The sequence below is a fragment of the Manacus vitellinus genome, unplaced genomic scaffold (genome assembly GCF_001715985.3).
Source record: "Manacus vitellinus isolate BGI_N305 unplaced genomic scaffold, ASM171598v3 scaffold_123_pilon, whole genome shotgun sequence".
NCBI classification, from domain to species: Eukaryota; Metazoa; Chordata; class Aves; order Passeriformes; family Pipridae; genus Manacus; species Manacus vitellinus.
The window spans coordinates 42,990-64,397 of NW_021938915.1; the positions used below are offsets into that span (position 1 = coordinate 42,990).

At 56.7% G+C, this 21,408-nt stretch overlaps 2 protein-coding genes across 2 annotated transcripts in view; both read left to right on the forward strand.

The window, feature by feature from the left end:
- DENND4B (DENN domain containing 4B) overlaps positions 1–795 on the forward strand; it is a 27,920-nt gene extending 27,125 nt beyond the window's left edge. Inside the window, exon 24 of the mRNA XM_029965900.1 lies at positions 703–795. Coding sequence (XP_029821760.1) covers positions 703–795 — 93 coding nt within the window. The remainder of the gene's footprint in view (positions 1–702) is intronic.
- Positions 796–5,685: 4,890 nt separating this feature from the next.
- Positions 5,686–20,543, forward strand: GATAD2B (GATA zinc finger domain containing 2B). The gene is made up of 11 exons (XM_029965918.1): positions 5,686–6,009; positions 12,478–12,810; positions 14,508–14,637; positions 14,804–14,935; positions 15,118–15,249; positions 16,270–16,440; positions 16,644–16,959; positions 17,450–17,652; positions 18,024–18,134; positions 18,359–18,476; positions 18,756–20,543. Exons 2-11 carry the CDS (start codon positions 12,479–12,481, stop codon positions 18,887–18,889), a joined length of 1,779 nt encoding a protein of 592 aa, XP_029821778.1. The 5' UTR covers positions 5,686–6,009; position 12,478; the 3' UTR covers positions 18,890–20,543.
- Positions 20,544–21,408: the final 865 nt, after the last annotated feature.

Below are 21,408 nucleotides of genomic sequence, written 5' to 3' on the forward strand. Positions count from 1 at the left end.
AGGGTTTTGGGGGGCGATGCCCGATCCCTTCCGTGATTCCCGGTCCCTCCCGCGGCATTTCCCGGTCCCCATCCAGGATTTCCTCCCCGCGAGCTTCTCCCTCTTTTCCTACCCCCCGGCCCCCAACCCCAAACCCTCCTTCCCGGTGCCTTTTCCCACCTCAAACCCGGTAGGAAAACTTTCCCATTGCCGGGATAACACGGAGCAGGAGATTCCACCCCCTTCCCTGGGGCCCTTCCTGGTTTTTGGGGGGGGGGCCACAGCCCCCTCCCCACCGGGATTTGGGAAGCGAGGCAGCACAATTCCCCTTCCCAGCAGGAAATCCCATAGGATTCCTCTTCCCCAGGGATGAGTATTTCGGATTCCTCCTCCCCAGGGAAAAATCCATTCCCAGATTCCCCAAATCGGGTGCTTTCCCATCCCCTCGGAGCCTGGAAAAGGGATCTGTGATGGCGGGGAGGGGGGGTATTGCCGGGAAAAGGGGAGGAGGAGGAGACGGGAATGTGGGAGTGGGGAGGAAGATCCATCGGCTTTTCCGCGGCCGTTGTGATCTGGTTTTTTTTGATATCTTGGATTTTCTGGAGCCTCCTTGGCCACTGCCGGTCGGGAGGAGGAGGAGGAGGAGGAAGGGGGAGCAGGGATCGGGAATGGGATCGGGATTGGGATTGGGATCAGGATCGGGGGGGTGCGCTCTTCCCGTAGGGAGCCGAGCGGAAGCGGCAGCGGGAGAGGGATCGGGAATGGGATCGGGATTGGGATTGGGATCAGGATCGGGGGGGTGCGCTCTTCCCGTAGGGAGCCGAGCGGAAGCGGCAGCGGGAGAGGGATCGGGAATGGGATCGGGAACAAGCTCCTCCCGGCAGGAGTGTGGGAGGATTCGCTCCCGGGGTGGGGGCTGGGCCAGGATGGCACAGACGGCCCTGGATTTGTGGGAATGTGGGGGTTTTTAGGGACTGGGGAAGCCTGGAGGGTTTGGGGGGTGCAGGGAGAGCCCCCCCTCTGCTCCAGGACACAGCGGCACATCCCAGGATTTGGGGCATCCATGGCACTCTGGGAGCCCTGGGGGAGAAATGGACCTGGTGTATCCATAGGGATCCCCCCCCATCCATAGGGATCCTTCCCATCCATAGGGGTTTTTCCCTTCCATAGGGGTTTTTCCCTTCCATAGGGATCTTCTATATCCATACGAATCCCTCCCATATCCATAGGGATTCTTTATATCCGTATGGATCCCCCTCATATCCATAGGGATCTCTCTCCTCCATAGGGATCCCTTATCCCTGTGGGTCCCCCATTCCTTTGTGCTGGAATTCCTTGTGCCATTGGAGTCTCTTGGATCCACCCCATGGATCCATGACAGTGCCAGTGCCATGCTCCTGATCCTTTGGGATTCTGGGATCCCAGTGCCCCCTTTTCCTGGCTCCTTTCCTGCTCCATGTCCTGGGAATTTGGGCAGGCAAAGATCCAAATCCAGGTGTTTTGGGTTTTCCGTGTACATCCATGGAGTCCCATCCCTCATCCACCAGTTCTGCTGGATGAGGTTGGAGTGGGAATTTTGGGGCTGAATTCTGGGATTGTCCCATTTTGGAGTCCCTATGGAATGTTGGAGGATCCCAATGGAATGTCGGAGGATCCCACACCGGTTCCTTGGGATGGGAGCAGTTGGATTTGGGTGCTTTTTCCAGGCCTGGGGATGTTTTCCAAAAAAACGTAGGCTTTGTTCTCATGGAATCTCAGAGAATGTATGTGTAAATCCTGGATTTTTGGGATTGGACCGAGCCAATCCCATGTGTACCCTTGGGAAGGAGACGCTACCCAAATCCAACTGAAATTCCCCAAGCTCCGTCTAAAATCCCTCCAAATCCACCTAAAATTCCTTTGAATCCATCTGAAGTTCCCCAAATCAACCTAAAATTCCCCAAACTCCATGTAAAATTCCCCCAAATCCACCTAAAATTCCGGGATTTGTTCATGTTGAGTTGTTGGCTGAGGGCAGGGTTGGGAATTTGGGCTGCTCCCGGTTTGCTCCCGGTTTGCTCCCAGTTTGCTCCCAGTTCAGACCCGCCCTTAACTCGGGAGCTGCTGCTCCTGTATCCACAGGAAATCTCCTGCTGCCTCACCACCTTTGCTGCCATTCCAGGGGTGATGCTCTGTCGGAATTTCTTCTAAACCAGGGAATTCTGAGGGAAAGGAACTCAACCGGAGTGATACGAAATTCCAGAGAATTCCCCAATGGCTCCATGGTCTTTCTTGAGCAGCTCAAAAGCTGGTGCATTTTCCCCTTGTCCTTGATCCCTGATTCCAGTTAAATCTTGGAGACCTGAAAAATTCCAAGGCTGCTCCAACAGGGGCGTTCCCAGGGTTTATTGTTCGTTCCCAGCAAGAATTCCCACAAACCAGTGGCACTTCGGAATCCGCATCCAGAGTCTCTGCCCTGGGTTTGGAATGACAGTCCTGGGGACTGGAATTAGAGGGAATTTGCCCATGGCCTGATTTTCCAAGGAATGGCCTCAGTGGGATGTCGGATCCCGAAATCCCAAGTGCCACTTGCTGGTTTTTCCTGGAAGTGCTGGAAACAGCTGGAATGGGAAGCGGGAGCGGCTGGATGGGGATAATGAGGGTGGGAATGGCACCCAAATTCCAAAGGGATCAGGTGAAAGATGGGTTTTGGAGGGGTTGATCCCAGCTGGCATTGGAATAATCCACGGAAAATGGGATTGTGCCATTCCAGGGAGTCCTTCCCAGCATTGGGTTTGTTGGAGAGGCCTCATTCCCACTTCTCCTTGGGATCAACTGGCTTTGGATTCCCAAGGATTGGAAAATGTAGGGAAAACCCATCCCTTTCCCTGTAGGATTGTCCTTCGGTGTTCCCAAACCTTTTCCCAAGCACTTGGTGGGAAAAGTATTGGGATGGAACTGATCGGCCGCCGTTGGATGAGGAGGAGGAAGGTCCAAAAAATCCAGGAATTTGATCCAGGAATCCTCCATTTTGGAGGAAGACTCTTCCTGAGGGATCACGCTGGGGGGAGACGGAGATCCAGGGACCCTTTGGATTTGGGGTTGTGCCTCATCCAAGGGATTTGGGGATGAGCTCAACCGGGTCCTGGGGGTCTCCTGGTCCTAAAACTTCCCCAAAATTTCATCCCAATAAATTCACTCAGGGCCATCTCATCCCACTTTTCTGAGTGGCCGCCTCTTCCCTGGGAAAGCGGGAATGTTGGTCAGCCCAGAGACCCTCTGGAGACCCTTCCCACCTCCTCCCTGGTGTGTTAGATCCCAAAATCCCTGTAAATGAGGAGAAAACAGGGCCAGTCCAGCCAGTCAGCCTCAGAGCTGAGGGTTTTCTGCCTGGGATCACCTGTGGATCATGGATTGGGGTCGGGAATCGCAGCCAGATCAAAGGAATTCTTGGCAGACACTCCCTCAAAGGCCTTTTGAGCTTGGAAACAGGAGCATCCAGGGGATGGATCCGTAGGGAAAACCCCTCCAAAATTCCACAAAATGATGTTTTCCCGCTTCCTTCCCCCCTCCTGGCCCTGAGGATCCGTGGGAAGGGCCGGAGCAGCGGGATGGGATGAGGATGGATGGGAGGAATCAGCTCTCTGAGTGTGCCAGGAATGTTTTCATCTCTTCCCAAACCTCTTCCTGGCATAAAACAGGGATGGAAAGGCTGGAGGAGGGTGGGAAAACAGCCTGGAATGGTCCTAAAAACCAGGGAATGGGATCTAAGGGAATATTTGACCAGGACGGGATGAGGAGGTGGGAGAGGGAAGGGGAGGAGGGACATTCCCAGGATCCTCCTGGGATCTCATTGGTGTTTTCCCATGGGATGGATGTGGGGAGTGGGAACCAGTGAGGACCAGTGGGTTCCTGGTCTGTGGATGGGGCTGGAATCCTGGGAATGGGATGTTGGAGGCAGATGGTTCCTTCATTCCATAGGGAAGAGAAGTTTCCCGAAGCCAAACCTTCCCTTCGGCCCCACGCTCCTCATTTCTTCCCCCAAACCCACAAGATTTGGGAAGATTTTGGGAGATTCTCATCCCTGATCCTCTTCCAGACTCCCCGTGTTTAATCCCACCTTTCTCTGCTCTCCATATTTTCCATGGACACAGGCTGGGAAAAATCATCCCAGGGCCCATCCCACCCCCTCCTCAGTGGAGAAATACATGGAAATTAAAGCCAGTTGGTCCTTTCCCCCTTTGGAAACCAAACTGTTCCTTTTTATCCAGGAAAGGCGAACCAGGGGGTTCCGGCAGAGTGGAAATGCCACAGAATTCCCGGACTCTCTGCAGCCCAGGGGTGGAATAAAGCCATGGAAGTTCCAGGGTGTTGGGAATTAGGGGATTATTGGTGTATTTTAGGAGGATCTGACACTTCCCATCATTCCAAACCCTGTCCAACCTGGCCTTGGGCACTCCCAGGGATGGGGCAGCCCTGGATTCTCGGAATAATCCACACCAGGGCCTCCCCACCCTCACGGGGAGAAATTCCTTCCCACTATCCCATGTAAACCTCCCATGTTTTAGTTGGAAAGACAGGTTCTCCATCTCTAGGATTCTCCATCTCTGGGTGTTTCCACCTCTGGAATTGGGCTGGAGCAGCTCAGTGGGAGGTTTGGGAGAGCCAAAATCCCACTGGATCTTTCCTCTCTGGTGCCAGAGGGAAGGGGAGATTCCAAACCCACCGAATCTGTCTGGACCAAGAGGTTCTTGGCCACATCCCTCGACATCTTCCCTGGGATCCCTTGGCATCTTTCCTGGGATCCCTGGTGTCGTTCCCAAGGTTTTGGGATCTTTGCCAGACCCCTTGGCCTCTTCTCCGGCATCTTCCTCCACATTCCTTGGCATCTTCCTCAGCGTCTTCTCTGGAATCTTTGCCCTCATCGCTCAGGATCTTCACCAGGGATGTGGAATCTTCTTTGGCATCTCCCCCCTCCATCCCTGGGTGTCTTTGCCGCTTTCCCAGGCGTCTTCTCTGGCATCTTTGCCCGGATCCTTCGGCACCTTCCCAAAGGTTTTGGCATTTTCCTTGGCACCTTCCTTGGCTTTTTATCCGGCATCTTCCTCAACATCCCTTGGCATCTCCTCTGGCATCTTCTCTGGTGATCCCTTGCCATCTCCACTGGAGTTCTGGCATCTTCCTTGGCATCTTTGTTGCATTCCTGGGCATCTTCTCTGGCATCTTTGCCGGGATCCTTCAGCATTTTCACCTGGATCCCTCGACCTCTTCCTTGACATCCCTCAGGATCTTCCCCCACATCCCTCACTTTATTCCTTGGCACATTCCTTGACATCCCTCAGCCTCTTCTCTGGCATCTTCACCCTCATCCCTTCCTGCATTCCCTGCAATCCCAGGGCACATTCCCGGGAATCCCTGTCCTTCCTCTCCCTGCCCTCACTGCTCCGGCCCAGGTGCTGCCGAGGCCGCTCCTCTTCCACCCCCAAACCTCAGGAACAGGGGGTTTTTAGGGAATGGGGTGGGGGTGGCTCCCGGTGACTCTGGCGGCTCCTCCTCGGGCTGGAAGGAGTTAAAATTCCATGGGAGGGAAGGAGCTTCCATGAATGAAGACAAAGTTTGGCGGGGGGCCAGGGGTGGGGGCGGGGAACCAGAGCACCCAAAAACCGGGAATATCCCCCCAATTCCCCCCTCCCTGAACCCACCTCCAATTCCGCGACCAGAGGTACCGAAAACCGGCTCCGACCGGATCGGATTTTTTTTCCTTTTTTTTTATTCCCTTTTTTTTCCCCTTCTCTTTTTCCCTTTCCCGCGAGGGCTGATGGGAAGCAGTCCGTCAGCATCCCCCTTTTCTTTTGTTTAATATCTCCAACGGCGCATGATTGGCAGGGAAGGGCCCGCTCGGAGCCGCTCCGGCTCCGGCCACGCTCCGCAGGGGGATGGATCCCCCTCCTTCCCGACCCCTGGCTCCTCCTGCCCCTTCCCGCTGCTCTCCCCCCGCTCCCAGCCTTAATTTTCCTGCCAACTGGAGCCAGCAGCGGGAATCTTGGACCTGTGAGTATCCTCAAGCCCATCCCGGGGTTATCGGGAATGTTGGGAATGGGAGACACACAAAAGGCTCCTCACAGATGGGCTTTCCTGCTGGTTTTGCTGGCTGGGAATGTTTTAAGGGAATGTTTTAAGAGGATGTTTTAAGGTTGGATTTGCTGCCGGAGTCGTGGTTCCCTTTCCCCGCTTCCAGCCCCCCCCCCCTTTTCCCACCTCATCCCTGCTCCCAACCATCGCTATTCCGGAGTGATCAGATCCCGCCATGACTGCAGGAATGGGTGAAAAGACAGGGAATGAGGATGCTTGGGATGGGTTTTCTGGCGGGTCGGTGTCCCATTATTGGGATCATGGATGGGATGGGGGGGGTCAATGGCTCTGAGGTCGGATCTGGAGTGGCTGCACAAAGGCGGCTCCGCAGTCGAGGAAATCGGGAAGGGTTATATAAGGAAGCCTGGGAAGTTTGCGTCATCCCGGATGGGGAGGGGGCCCAGGGGCCAGAGCCGGGCTCTCCCCCCCTTCCCCCCCCCCCACCATTCCCATCATTTTCCATCACTTTTTATTCTCCTGGAGCATTTTCTGGCTGTTTTGGCCCCAAAATTTGACCAATTCCCAGGAATTTTTAGCTGGTTTTTAGGTCTTTCCCCCCCATTTGAGGGCTTTTGGAATTCCCACATCCCAAAAATGCCGGGATGGGGTGAGGGGTGAGGCCTCTGGAGCCGGACATGGAGCCAGGATTCCCTGCTCCCAATAAATGTAGTTGGGTAAAAATCCCAAATTTGGGAGGGAAGAGGGAAAGAAGCACTTTTTGGGAAGGGAGGATTTTCCTCCTTTCCCACTTTTCCTGCTTCCCATCATTAGGTTTGGACTTGACCTGGAGCTGCAGAATCCAGGGACTGGGCCAGCAGTGGTATCTGGAATCTGAGGGATCCAAGGCATCCAGGGTCTGGGAATTCTGGCATCTTGGAATCTGAAGGGTGGAAAATCCAGGATCTGGGAGTTCCAAGGTCTGGAAAATCCAGGATCTGGGAGTTCTGGTGTCTTGGAATCTGAAGGGTGGAAAATCCAGGATCTGGGAGATCTGGAATCCAGGGGATCCAGGACCTGGGATATTGGGAGTCGGAAATCCAGGCTCTGGAGATCCAGGATGTGGGAGATCCGAGGTCTGGGCCCAGAGTGTTGGAGCAGGGCCAGGTGTTCCCCCCATTGGGATCCAGGAATGGGAAGAGCAGAGCCCCTGGAGCCATTTGCTCCAGAGGAATTCCTGTTCTGCCACATCCCGGCCAGCCTTCCATGCATCTTCCCAAATCCTTTCCCTTATTCCCTCATTCTCTTCCCCTCATGCATCTGCAGGACCAGGAGCAGCTGCTCCCCCCAGATCCCAGGATGGCTCCATCCCGCTCCGAGGCCATTTCTAAGGGCTTTTCAGGGATTTTCCCTTTGTTTGTGTCGCTTTAAATCCTGGAGCTCCTGGAGAAGAACCTCTGGGATCCACCCTCAGACTCCCTCACCTGCCTCAGAATTCCTGCCCAGAGCTGGAGCCAGGTGTTTCTCCAGGTTTCTGGACCCCACCTGGAGCTGTGGGATCCGGAGCAGTTTTCTTTCCGTCCTGGAGTTTTCCTCCCTTCCCTTCCCGTTGGATTCCTGCGGATCTGGCTCCAGCTGCGGAGCCGTTAAATCCTAATTACCTTTTTAGGTTGTTATCCTTTTCCTGCCGTTCCTTGGGAATGCTCGCCCTGGGAATCAGCCATTTTGTACTCCGTGTCGGAACGCGCTTCCCGGTGCCGGGATGTGCCGATCCCGCATGGAATCGGGAGCAGCTCCCGGGCAACTCTGGGCTCTGCATTCCAACCAGACGGCTCCAGATGAGGAACCAACTCCGCAGATTTCCCACGGGATCAGAGCAGTTTTCTGTGGGATTTGGGGGGTTTTGGGGCAGCAGGAATGTGCCCAGGGGAGTTGGATGAGTTGGATCTCATCCCTGATCCTGGGAAAATGGGGCTTTAAATGGCTTTCGATCCCATAAATATCAGGATTTTTTAACATCCGAATGGGACCATTGAGCAACTCCTGGATCCAAATCCCTGGATTTGGAGGGACTGGGGTGATGATTCAACCTCTTGGAACACTTTGGATCCAGCCTGGATGTACCAGGGGGGCATCAGGTCCCACCCAACATCCCAGATAATGTGGAATGTTGGATTTGGATGTTGATTCCTGACCTGCCAAGTCTCTCCTGGGATTGATTCGGGAATTCCAGCCCCAAATAGTTGGGAATTGGAGGGTATATCCATGTTGCCTCCTGGGCTTATTCCCGCTGAGAATTCCGGGCAGGAGCAGGGACCAGGACTTGGGTGGTGAATGAGAGACTCCCGGGATGTGCTGGGATGGTGTTCCTGGTGCTCAGGAAGGAATCCTTGGAGCTGAATTCCCAATGCTCCACCCTCCCAGTGTCCCTTCTTCCTCGTGCTGGATCAGAGATCCAGGAGAAGGAGCTGGAATGTTGTTGCGCAGTGAGGATCCCCTGTGCTTGGGAAGAGCAGGAATTTCCCTTCCAAGGGCATATCCAAGGGCTCGGGATGCTCCAGGAAGCTGCTGCAGGTGTCTCTTCCTGGGAATACTGGAATTCTGGGCTGGTTTATTTGTGATTTCCCACTCTTGGGATCCACCTTGGCTCTTCCAGGGCTGCTGGAATTCCCGGTGCTGCTGGAGCAGAGTCAGGAAAACAGGGAGACCTGGAGTCACTGGGACCACATGGATCCCTCGTGGTGGATCAGGGGTCATTTCTGGTGGGTCAGGGATCATCCCAGGGGTGGATCAGGGATTACAGCCCCTCCATTGGCTCCGGAGGGTCCGAGGCCAGGAATAGGGAAAAGCCTCTGGGAAGGGACTGGAGCCTTGTGGGGCTTCCCTGGAAAAACTCCATCTGGAATTAACTCCTGGTGCTGCCAACTTTCGGTTCTGGATCCCATTGGATAAACCCCAGGATATTCTCCATCCTGGTCGCATCTCCCTGGATATTCTCCCTTTTCCACTGGAATATCCCTGGGTTTGGCCCAACTCGTCCCGGCCTTTCCAATCCTCCCGTTGGCATTTTTTTGGTTGGATGTTCTCCCTGTGGGAGCCGGATCTAATATCCATGGAAAACGGGGAACTGCTTTGTTTGTCTGGGAATGCCAAACCTGTCCTGCCAGGCGGGAGAAGCGCCCGGAGCCAATGGAACGCGTCATGGAGCGCGTGGAGCAGGAGCCGCGATCCCCCAGAGAACTGGGAATTGCCACTGGGACGACATTGTCCGGCAGACTGGGATTCCTGGAAAGCGTTCCAAGGTCAGCCCTCGCTGCTCATCCCACCCTGGCAGCCTCTGGAATCTTGGCTCTACTCCAACCCCAGGATCCTGTTTCCAGGACAGTGTTCCTGGGACAATCCCAGTTGGAGGCACCCCATGGATTTGGCTCCTGTTTTCCCTGGGTTTTACCACCATTTGGGAATTCCGTTCCAGGGATGATGGTTGTTTAAAGTGGAGTGGAGGGAGAGGCAGCTCCTGTTCCCTGGGATGTGCTGATTCCCGGGAGCAGGGCCGGAGGCAGCGAGGCCGGATGAGCCGGTTTGGGATGTGCCGGGACCGGAGTGGGGCCTGAACTTCCCACTGTCCTGGCTCCAGAGCCGCTGGATCCCTGGGATTGGAATAACTCCTGCTCCTCGCTGCCGAGTATTGGATGGAATCGAGGGCTCTCCTGTGACTTTCCCACTGGAAATTCCTGGTGGATCCTCCCCTGCCCCCTCCAGCCGAGGGGCCTCGTTTGATCTGGAATCCAAAACCTCATTGACTTTTTATTGGATCTGGCCGAGCCTGGAAAACCTCTGGAGCGGATTAAACACCGGCAGGCCCCGTTCCTGGTAACGGCACCTTGGATTTGTTTGGAAAACCGGAGGGAAGGGCCTTGGGAATCCTTGGAGCCCTCAGTTTATATCCCTGTGAGTGGGAGCTGCATCCATGGGCTGCTCCGACCTTCCCCCTCTTCCCTCTGACTCAGGGATTTCAGTGCTCCCGGGATCCCTGGGGCTTGTTCCCAGGGTTTTGTTCCCAGTTTTTCCCTCTGCATCCCAAAATGGTGTTTCCGTAACTTTCCAAAGCTGAAATGTCACTAGGATACTGGGATGCTGGAGAGGGATGTGGGAATGCTAGGCAGCATGGGGATCCTCAGGAATGTGGGGATGCTCAGGGATTTGGGGATGCTGGGGGCTGTGGGATCCTCAGGAGTGCAGGGGGATGTGGGAATGCTGAATTCTGGGATACTGGGGAACATGGGGATGCTCAGGAATGCTGGGGGATGCGGGAATGCTCAGGGATTTGGGAATGCTGGGGATGTGGCACCTCCCTGGCACTGGAGCCCCCATTTGTGGTGGGACCAGGGGAACTCTGGAATTCCCACAGGAAGAGGAGGCAACAGGATCCCTCCATCCATGGGGAAGATGGGCGGGAGGTTGGATCTGCTTCCACATCTCCCTGCTGGGGCTGGAGATCCACTCCTGGATCCACTCTGGGATCTGCTCCTGGATCCACACTGGGATCCGGATCCAATTCTGGATCCATTCCTTGTTCTCCACTCCTGGATCCACTCTGGGATCCCCATCTCGATCCACTCCTGGATCCATTCCTAGATCCACTCTGGGATCCCCTTCTGGATCCATTCCTTAATCTCCACTCTGGGATCCACTCTGGGATCTCCACTTGGATCCAATCCTGGATCCATCCTAGGATCCACTTCTGGATCTCCCTGCTGGGTCCTGACCGTGCTCAGGTGTCTGTGGGGAGCTCCCCATGTTATTCCCAGCAGGAATGCCGTGGGATGCCGTTCTCATGAGGGCCTTTCGAACCTCTCCTGACTCCTCCTGCTCCTCTGTGACTCCCGAGAGCGCGTTCCCGGCTGAGCTCCGGGATGCTGGCGCGTTCCCAGCAGAGCAGCCTCAGCGCCGGGCGCGGCTCCGGGCGCTCCCGGCTGTCTGGGCCATCCCAGCTCCCGCTTCCCCCCGGGGTCATTCCTGTGGGACAGGGGCAGGGGCGGCTCCGAGGCCTGTTCGGACCTGCCGGGCTAAATTTGGGAGCAGGAGACGTGCGGGAGCCGGGATGGGCAGGTGGGAAGAGCCCCAGGTGTTCTCCCAGAGGCTCCTTCCGGCTTTTGCTCGGGATTTGGGATTTCCATTGGTTTTCCTGCCCCCGTGTTCCAAGAGCAAGGTGTCTCTGTGCCTCTGGAAGCTGAACCTGTGTCCCAGCCCTGTGTCATTCCAGGGATTTACACCTGAGCCAGGGCCTTTTCCTAGCAGAGCTTTGGCTCGGGGAAGGTTTATCCTGGGAATGACCCAAGGTGGGTGTGGAGCAGCTCCAGGGGCCGAGATCCAGCCGCTCAGGACATGGACACTTCACATTCCCTGCGGAGCCAGTGAAGCTCCCGGTGTTCCTGAACCAACCATGTGGAATTCCCACCCATTCCCGAGGTGTTTGTCTCGGTCCCTGGCTCTGCTCCGCAGGGAAAGGCCTTACCCGGCTGGTTCCTTATCAGCCTGGGAGTGGGATTGGGCTGGGATGGGCTCCGGGGCTGGGATGGGGTTGGGATGAGCTCCAGGGTTGGGATGGGGCCGGAATTGGCTCTGGGGTTGGGATGGGCTCCGGGGCTCCTGCCTGTTTTCCACAGGGCATTCCTGCACCTGGAGCCGGAGTGGGAACACGGAGAGGTAGGTGGATGGGATGGACCTGCTTGCACCTCCATCCTCCTGGAAAACCTTGTGGTGGGGGATTTCCCGAATCCAGAGGCTTCCATGGGATTCATTCCGGCTCCCCTTCCTTGCCGAGTTGCATCTATGGGGTTTGAATCCTGAGGAAGGGATTGTGCCGCCGTTCTCTGGGATCTGGGGAGCTCCTGCCCTTCAGGATCCTTCCAGGATCCTTCCTGACTTGTTTGGCATTGAGAGGTCCCAGGGAGGTTGAAGCTCCATGAGGAGATTTGAGCTCCATGAGGAAGTTGGAGCTCCATGGGGAGTTTGGTGCTCCCTGAGGAGATTTGAGCTCCATAAAGAGGTCAGAGTTCTGTGAGGTTGGAGCTCCCTGAGGAGGTTGGAGCTCCTGAGGAGGTTGGAGCTCCGTGAGGTTGGAGCTCCATGAGGAGATTGGAGCTCCGTGAGGAGGCCGGAGCTCTCCGAGGAAGTCAGAGCTCTCCAAGGCTGGAGTTGGGCTCAGAGTGGACCCTGGGAGGGTTCACTGGGATCCACCACATCCAGGACACTGCCGGTGTCCCTGTCCCTCCTCTTTCCCCCATCCCTGACCACATCCCTGTCCCTCTCCTGTCCCTTTTCCCTGCCTGTGTCCCTGTCTTGGTCCCTGACGTGTCTTTGTCCATGTCCCTGTCCCTGCCCGTGTCCTTGTGCCATTCCCCATCCCGCTCTGCTCCCGGCTGACGGTGCTGTGTCCATGTCCAGGATGGAGCGGATGACGGAGGACGCACTGCGGCTGAACCTACTCAAGCGGGGCCTGGAGACGGGGCCGGAGGAGCGCGAGGACGTCCTGGCCAAGCGGCTGAAGATGGAGGGCCACGAGGCCATGGAGCGGCTCAAGATGCTCGCCCTGCTCAAGAGGAAGGACCTGGCGGGGCTGGAGGTGCCCCACGAGCTCCCAGGAAAGCCCGACGGGATCAAGGGCTATGAGGAGAAGCTCAACGGGAGCCTGAGGCCCCACGGGGACGGGAGGGGCTCGGCCCGGCCCGGCAAGGAGAACATCAACGACGAGCCCGTGGACATGAGCGCCAGGAGGAGGTGGGTGTGGGAATGCTGGGATGGGAGTGGGAATGTCGGGATGGAAGCAGCCAGGAGGAGGTCAGTGCAGGGATGCTGGGATGAGACAGGTGGAAGAAGCCTGGTCAGGGATTAAATGGGATTTGGGAGGGTCTGGTAGATCCGATTCCAGTGGATAAAGGGGCTCCAAGAGCTGGAGAGGGACATGGGAATGGTGGGATAAGAGGCAATGGGTTCATGTGGACAATTTGGTTAAGTGGGATGTCGGGAAGCAGTTGGGAATGTGGGAATTGGGAATTCTTTCTTGTGTAGGGGGTGGCACAGGTTATCCAGGGGATTTGTGGGTCCTTCATCCCTGGAAGTGTCCAAGGCCAGGTTGGACAGGACTTGGAGCAGCCTGGACTGTGGAAGGTGTCCCTGCTCCGAGTGCGGAGTCCATGGGCTGCGTCCCTGGAATTCCATGGATGTTGTGCAAGATGAAGGGAATCCAGTTGGGCACCAGCACCAGACACTTGGATCGGGGTCAGCCCTGGAAGGAGGTGGGAATATCCCACTCTAAGTTTGGAAATCATTGTGAAGTTTCATGGGGGGTGTCTTATTTCCCTGGATTTTCCCTGGAAACGTGCTCCGCATCTTCCCACCTCCCTCGCCGTAGCTCCTGTTCCAGTGGTTCCCTTGGAATTCTACTCTTTCCTGGACAAAGGAAATCTGGTGATTCCTTGTGGATTTTCCTGTTGGATTTGGACTTTGGCTTTGTGTTACTCCCTCAATGGAATGTAAATAATCCAGCCTGGATTTATCCGGATGCTCCTGCAAAATCATCCCTGCCAGCTGTGGGAAAATCCTGGACCAGGATCCGCTGCTGGATCCCTCTGGTTTGAAACTCCTGGGATGCAACTTGGATTGCTTGGATGGGCTCCTGCTGGATCCATCTCCATGAGATGCTCTGGACCTTCTCTGCTGGAGAAGGGGCAGCTCCAGTGCTTTGGAATATCCACAGAAACAGCTGGAATGTTTGGGAGACGAAGACAGCTCCCCCTCTGAGCATCTTCAGAGCAGCTAAATCTGGGATCAGGCTCCATGTTTCCTCCTGGGTGTTCAGAGCTGAGAGTTTGGGATGTGGTGTATTCCATGATCTCCTCACTCCAAGGACCTTCCAGGGAGCTGGGGCACGACAATCCTGGCTGCTTCCATGGCTCCACACTGGATTATTCCACAGTTTTCCAAGGCTCTCCAGCATGAAGACATGAAATCTGCATCTCCTTCCCGGGGATAATCCCTGGATCCCAACATTGGCTTTTAGTTCAGTCTTTCTTTTCCCAGCTGCTCCTTTTGTTTTCTGATTCCCTCACAGATCCATTGGATATTTACTTGGATTTTCCTTTAGGGACTATGCTTTTCCGATAGATTTGGGCTGGGATAGGCTTGGAATGATGGCATTACCGGGAGGGCTTGTCCCCTTCTCCCCTACACCGTGGTGAGGATGAGCCATTCCAGGCTGGAACATCCCAGAGTCTGGATTAGAATCTGCATTATTCCCAATTCCCAGGTGGGATTTGCCCACCTGGAGCTTCCCCCTCTCCCCTGCCAGGGTGGTTTGGAGGGATTGGACTCCCTGGGGGGGCGGGGCCGTGTTCCAGCCGGGATCTGTGTTGGATTGAGGGGTGGTCCCGGTGCGGGATTCCTGCTTTCCCGGCTCATCCCGGTGTGTTCCTCAGTGACCCGGAGCGGGGCCGCCTGACGCCATCCCCAGACATCATTGTGCTGTCGGACAACGAGGCCTCCAGCCCCCGCTCCAGCTCCCGCATGGAGGAGCGGCTCAAGGCTGCCAACCTGGAGATGTTCAAGGTGAGGGAGCCCGGAATTCCGGTGGCTTCGGGCCCTCCCAGCAACTTCCCGGCACAACCACCCGCTTCCTGCTCCCAAATCCGCCCAAATGATCCAAATTCCTGCTCGGGTTGAGCTTCCTTCTGGTCTTTCCCTCACGTTTTCCCGGTGTTCCTGGTTTTTCCAGGGGAAGAGCCTGGAGGAGCGGCAGCAGCTGATCAAGCAGCTCCGGGATGAGCTGCGGCTGGAGGAGGCCCGACTGGTGCTCCTGAAGAAGCTGCGACAGAGCCAACTCCAGAAGGAGAACGTGGTCCAAAAGGTGAGGCTTGGGATGGGAGGGATAATGGGAAGGACCACGCATGGCACATCCCGTGGGAAATCCCCCAAATCCGCGGCCCTGGCACAGCCGGGAACACAAACCTGTGGTGCTCAGCATCACAACTCGTGGAATTCCATCTCTCCGGGGGCTGATCCCGGCTCTCCCCCCCATTCCCGATCCAGACCCCTGTTGTCCAGAACGCTGCCTCCATCGTGCAGCCGTCGCCGGCCCACGTGGGGCAGCAGGGCCTGTCCAAGATCCCGGCCCGGCCCGGAGCCCAGGGTGTGGAGCCACAGAACTTAAGGACACTGCAGGTGAGCGTTCCCCCTTTTCCCTGGAAAACACCCGCTCTGCTGGATGCACACCCAGCTGAGATCCCTTCTCCAGGAGGCAGAGGAGTTCTGGCATTTCCCAATGCCAGGAGTTGGGGTTTGGGGTTGTGCTGGGTGGGAATTAGACCCCACGATCCTTGTGGATCCAGCTTGATATTCCATGATTCCTTAAATATCCAGTGTCCCTATTGGGATGGGGTGAGGACATTGCCTCTGCTGTAGCCTTCCTGCTTTTCCCAAAGGATTCACATTCTAGCCTTATTTTTGTGTTATTTAGTTTGCTGAGTTTAGGGAGTCCAAGGAGCATTTGGACAACAGGATTGTTGGGATTGTCCTGTGTCCGTCTCTTCCCACTAAGCCACCTGGCTCTGGAAAGTGGTTTCTCCACATATTCCTGCCCCTTTCCTTGACTCCAGAGCAATTCCAGCCTCTCCATGGAAAATTGTTGGCTCAAGCCGTTCTCCCTCCAGAAGGGCCACAATCATTTAAAATGAAGGCAAATTTGAGGGAAAAGTGAAGGATTTTAAGCATTAGGAGTTAACTGGGATTCTGGGTAAGCAGAAATTCCCTGGATCACAGAATTAAAGCTCCAGGTTTGCCTCAAATCCTTTATTTTTATCCTATTTTATTTATTTCACCGACTCCAAGGAGTGTTTACCCAACTGGATTGTTGGGGTTGTCCTGTGTCCACCTCCCTCCAAAATGGCCTCAGTTATTTAAAATCAAGGATAATTTTGGAAAAAGAGAAGGATTTTGAATCTTAGGAATTATGGATAAGCAGGAATCCCCTGGATGAGAGAATTAAAGCTCCAGGTTTGCCTCAAATCCCTTATTTTATTTATTTTACTGAGCCCAGTGGAATCCTTAGGTTGTCTCGTGTCGATCCAAGAGTTGGACCCACCATCCCTGTGGGTGTGTCCCATGATTCCCAGTGAATCCCAGTGATCCCCAGTGATTCCCAGTGATCCCCAGTGACCTGTGGCTCTCTCCCTGATCTCCCAGGGGCACTCGGTGATCCGCTCGGCCGCCAGCTCGGCGCTGCCCCACATGTTGATGTCCCAGCGCGTCATCGCCCCCAACCCGGCGCAGCTCCAGGGGCAGCGGCTACCGCAGAAACCCGGCCTGGTGCGGAGCAACACCCCCAGCATGACCCCCACCATCAACTACCAGCCGGTGCGTGGGATGGGCACCGGCAGGAGCTGGGCTGGGATGAGTTGGCGTGGGTTGGGATGGTTTGGAGAGGGTTGGATTGGGTTGGGATGGTTTGGGATGGCTTGGGATGGTTTGGAGTGGTTGGACTGCTGTCTCCGCAGCGGTCCAGCCCCGTTATCCCACTGTTCTCCCTGCTGATCCCACTGTTCTCCCTGTCCCCGCAGCAGTCCGGCTCGTCGGTGCCGTGCCAGCGCTCCTCGTCCTCTGCCATCTACATGAACCTCGCATCCCACCTCCCATCGGGTTCTGTGGCCCGCGTGTCATCGCCGCTGCCGAGCCCCAGCGCTCTGTCCGACGCCGCCAATTCCCAGGCGGCCGCCAAGCTCGCACTCCGGAAGCAGCTGGAAAAGACACTCCTGGAGATCCCGCCGCCCAAGCCGCCGGCACCGCTGCTGCACTTCCTGCCCAGCGCCGCCAACTCTGAGTTCATCTACATGGTGGGGCTGGAGGAGGTGGTGCAGAGCGTCATCGACAGCCAGGGTGTGTGTTCCCGCCGGATTTTCCCAAAAAAAGTGGGAGTCTAGGGTGGTGCGGGGTGAAATTGGGGGGTTTTAGCCCGGATTTGGGGGTTTCCTGGGGGTTCTCCTGTTGCTCTGACTACTTTGCCCGGTGGGGCTGGAGGAGGTGGTAACAGCCAAGGTGGGTGTTCCCAGGGAATTTCTGGGAAAACAGGGAATTTGGGAAGGGTTTGGGAGGGGTCAGGGCAGAGTCTGGGGTTTCAGTGCGAAATTTCAGGATTCTGGTATTGATTTGGAGGATTTCAGGCAAAACTTGTGGGATTTCAGTCCAAATCATGTGTATGATACCAGGCTCTGTGTAGAGCCGTTGGTGTACGGGCAGGGGGTTATCCCGGTATCCCATGATCCCTGTGCCATTCCAGGGAAGAGCTACCCGGTGTCCCTGTGCGTGGAGCCCTTCGTGTGCGGGCAGGGGGTTATCCCAGTATCCCATGATCCCTGTGCCATTCTAGGGAAGAGCTGCCCGGTGTCCCTGCGCGTGGAGCCCTTCGTGTGCGGGCAGTGCCGCACGGATTTCACGCCGCACTGGAAGCAGGAGAAGGGCGGGCGCATCCTGTGCGAGCAGTGCCAGACGTCCAACCAGAAGAAGGCCCTGAAGGCCGAGCACACGAACCGCCTCAAGAACGCCTTCGTCAAGGCCCTGCAGCAGGAGCAGGTCAGGCCCGGGATGCGCCGGAGCTGGAGGAAAACAGGGATCTGCGGTGGGAGCGCTGACACATCCGGCCCAGCCCATTCCAAAGCGCCCATCCCATCCCAAACCACTTGCCCATCCCATCCCGCTCACCCCATCCCATCTTGCTCGCCCCATCCTATCCGTTTCCAGTTTTCCCTTGGGAAGCCTCTTACCCACTCGCTGGCTTGTTTACGGATGGGGAATCTGCTGCATTAATAATAATCCATCTGGGATAAATGGGATAAAACTCAATCTGAGATGGAATCCAGGTGCTGGGTGCGGGAGGTGTCTTGGAAAGGGGCAGAGTCCCATTCCAGGTGGGAATGTGACGGGCTGGGCATTCCCTGGCACAGGAGATCGAGCAGCGGCTCCAGCAGCAGGCGGCCCTGTCCCCCACAGCCGCTCCTGCCGTTCCCAGCGTTGGGAAACAGGACGGGATCCTGCGCACCACACCGCTCCCGCAGGTGGAAACGGTAATGGAATGGTGGGCGTGGATGAGCAACGAGGGGAGATGGGAAGGGAGGGCATTGGGATGGGATTGGGGTGGATGGGACTGGCATGGCATGGCATCATTGGCGAGGGGACCAGGCTGGGATGATGGGGTGTCCCACACCAAATGTCACTCCCCCATTCTGGCGATGGTCCGGGAGCCCCCCAGTGTATCCATGTCCGTGTCCTGTCCCCCCAGGCCCCGCAGCCCCAGAGCAGCCTCCAGCGCGGAATTCCCACCTCCGCCCGCTCCATGCTCTCCAACTTCGCCCAGGCCCCGCAGCTCTCCGTGGCCGGGGGACTCCTCGGGATGCCAGGTACGGACCCTCCCAGGGACAGGGGTGGGATGGGATGGGATGAGTGGGATGGGATGGGAGGGAATGGGATGGCACGATGGAAGGGGATGAGCAGGATGGGCTGAGCAGGATGGGATGGGCTGGGCTGAGCAGGATGAGATCAGACAGGCCCTGCTGTGCCCCTTGGATTGCCGAGCCAGCTTTGGGAATTCCCACCTTGCTCCTGCCCCCGATCCCAAGGAGAGGGGGTGGGTTTTGGCACGCTCCGGCTCTGGGGTGCCGAGGGTCCGTGTCCCGCAGGGGTGAACATCGCCTACCTGAACGCCGGGATCGGTGGCCACAAAGCGTCGAGCCTGGCGGACCGGCAGCGGGAATACCTGCTGGATATGATCCCGCCCCGCTCCATATCCCAGGCCATCAGTGGACAGAAATAGCGCCCGCTGCCCCCACCCGCCTGCAGTGCCTGCACTGGGCCAACTGGGCCGGACTGGGCCAGACCGGGCCGGACTGGGGCCTCCGCTCCGGGGAAACGCGACGAGAAACCGGAAAAAATCCCACCTGGGAAAACAGACAGACAGACAAACCGACCCCACCCCCACTTCAGACAGCACCCGCTCCTTCTCCCAGCCCCAGTTCCCTCGGTTTTCCAGCAGGGATCGCTCCCTGGGCGTGAGGCTGGGGCGGCTCTGGCCGCTCGCCGCTGGTTTTGTATTGCCGACGCTTTTTCCTTGTGTTGTGGATTGTTTTTTTGCCCTTTTTTCCTTATCCCCCCCCCCATTTTCCTTCGCTCCCTGGATGGTTAAAGCTTTTTTACCCCTTTTCCAGAAGAGACTTTGGCAGGGCACCTTCCCAGAATTCCAGGCCCTATGGGGGGGAATTTAAGGGCAGCCTGTGCTGATTCCGGGGGGAGTTGGGGTCCCAAACCCCCTTTGGCTCCGATCCCAGGGGTCCCAAACCCCCTTTGACTCCAATCCCGGGAGTCCCAAACCCCCTCAGCTCCAATCCCAGGGTGTCACAGCACCGCAGCTCTGATTCCAGGGTGTCACATCCCCCTTGGCTCCAACCCTGGGAGCCATAAATTCCTTTGGCTCCCATCCCAAGGGTCCCAAACCCCCTCAGCTCCGACCCCAGGGTGTCCCAACCCCCAGGGCTCCACAGAAGGATCCACGAGATGCTGATCCTGACCCCTTTGGATCCAATCCCGGGGTGTTAAAACCCCCTTGGCTCTGCAGGATCCAGGAGACGCCAATCATGACCCCTTGGATCCCATCCCAGGGATCACAAACCCCCTGGGCTCCACAGAAGGATCCAGGAGACGCTGATCCCGACCCCTCAGATCCCATCCCAGGGCACCACAACCCTGTTGGCTCCGCAGAAGGATCCAGGAGACGCTGATCCCGACCCCTCGACTCAGATCCCGGGGATCACAAACCCCCTTGGCTCCAATCCCGGTGTGTCCCAACCCCCTGGGCTCCAGAAGGATCCAGGAGACGCCGATCCTGACCCCATGGATCCCACCACTACCCTTTGGATCCCATCCCGACCCTGGGGCTCCCTCATCCGGAGCCTGCTGGGTGTCCCTGGATGTCCCTGGGGCCGACGGACAGAGCTGGACCCGCCCCTGGGGTTCCCTCCCTGTGACACAAAGGGACCCCTTGAGGTGCCACCCTGGGATGTCCCTGTCCCTGTCACCCTCTGGGGCAGGTGGTGAAGCCAAGCTGGGTGGCCTCAGGCCTGGTGAGTCCCTCTGTCCCCAATCCCATCTCCAATCCCGTCCCAATCCCTGCATGTCCTGGAGCCACTTGCCCATGTCACCTGTGTCCCCTGGGAACGGTGACAGGGTGGCACTGGGGTCTCTGATGTCACCTGTGTCCCCTGGGAACAGTGACAGGTGACACCAGCATCCCCTGTGTCACCTGGGGGGGTCCCTGAATGGCACCAGGGTCTCTGGGGTCCCCTGTGTCACTGGTGTCCCCTGGGGGTGGCACTGGGGGGTCTCTGGTGTCCCCAGGAGGTGTCAGGGACACCCCAAACCAAGGAATGAGCCGTGAGAAAACGCTCGATTTGCACTTAAACCTTCACGGGCCCTTCCCCACCTTCTTCGTTCTCCTCATCCCCAACTTCCTCATCCTCCCCCTCACCTTCTTCATCCTCCTCCTCACCTTCTTCACCCTCCTCCTCACCTTCCTCCTCTTCTTCCTCCTCTTCCTTTTCCTCCTCCTCTTCCTCCTCACCCTCCGCCCCCATTCCCGACACTTTTCTTCCCAGTTTTTTAAGGTTCAATGAGATTTTTAAGGAATTCTCATTTTTTCCCTGAATTTTTGACCCTTTCCTCAACATTCCCAACTCTCTCGTGCAATTCCCCAACTCTGCCTCCCTGAATTGGGGGCAGGGGGAGAGACCCCCACCCACCCCTAAAGCAATTGGGGGGACCCCCAAGCAACCCCTGAGTTGGGGGAGGGGGGATCCCACCCCTAATTTAGAGAGAGGGGACCCCCTCACCCACTCCCTAAACATGGGGGGACACCACCCCACCCCTGCACTGGGGGTGACCCCTCTCTACCCCCCCCAAAATTCAAAGAGCACTTACCGTGAGGGGGGGTGTCAGACCCCCCCAAAAAGAGGCAAAAGAACAGTGGGGGTTTTACAATTTTAATTATTTTTTTTTAATTTAGCGGGTTTTTATGTCAAATTTATAATTTTGGGGGTGCTTTTGTTGGTTTGACCTTTTTCAGCTGCCTCCACCGCCTTTCCATTCCCAAAACCCCCCTTCCCCCCCCCGAAATTCCCTTTTTCCCTCCAAAATCCCCTTTTCTTACCCCAAAATCCCCTTTTCCCCTTTCCCTCCCAAAAATCCCCTTTTCTCACCCCAGGAGCACTTTGACAAATTTTTTTCTGGGGGCTAAAACATGAAGTTTTGGGTTATTTTAGGGGTTTATTTTGCTTTGGGGGA

Excerpts from the sequence above, each read along its gene's own strand:
- GATAD2B (XM_029965918.1), top strand. The coding sequence starts at position 12,479 with ATGGAGCGGATGACGGAGGACGCACTGCGGCTGAACCTACTCAAGCGG. Across the intron at positions 16,441-16,643 it reads CCACCATCAACTACCAGCCG|CAGTCCGGCTCGTCGGTGCC; the intron begins GTGCGTGGGATG and ends CTGTCCCCGCAG. Across the intron at positions 17,653-18,023 it reads AGGCCCTGCAGCAGGAGCAG|GAGATCGAGCAGCGGCTCCA; the intron begins GTCAGGCCCGGG and ends TCCCTGGCACAG.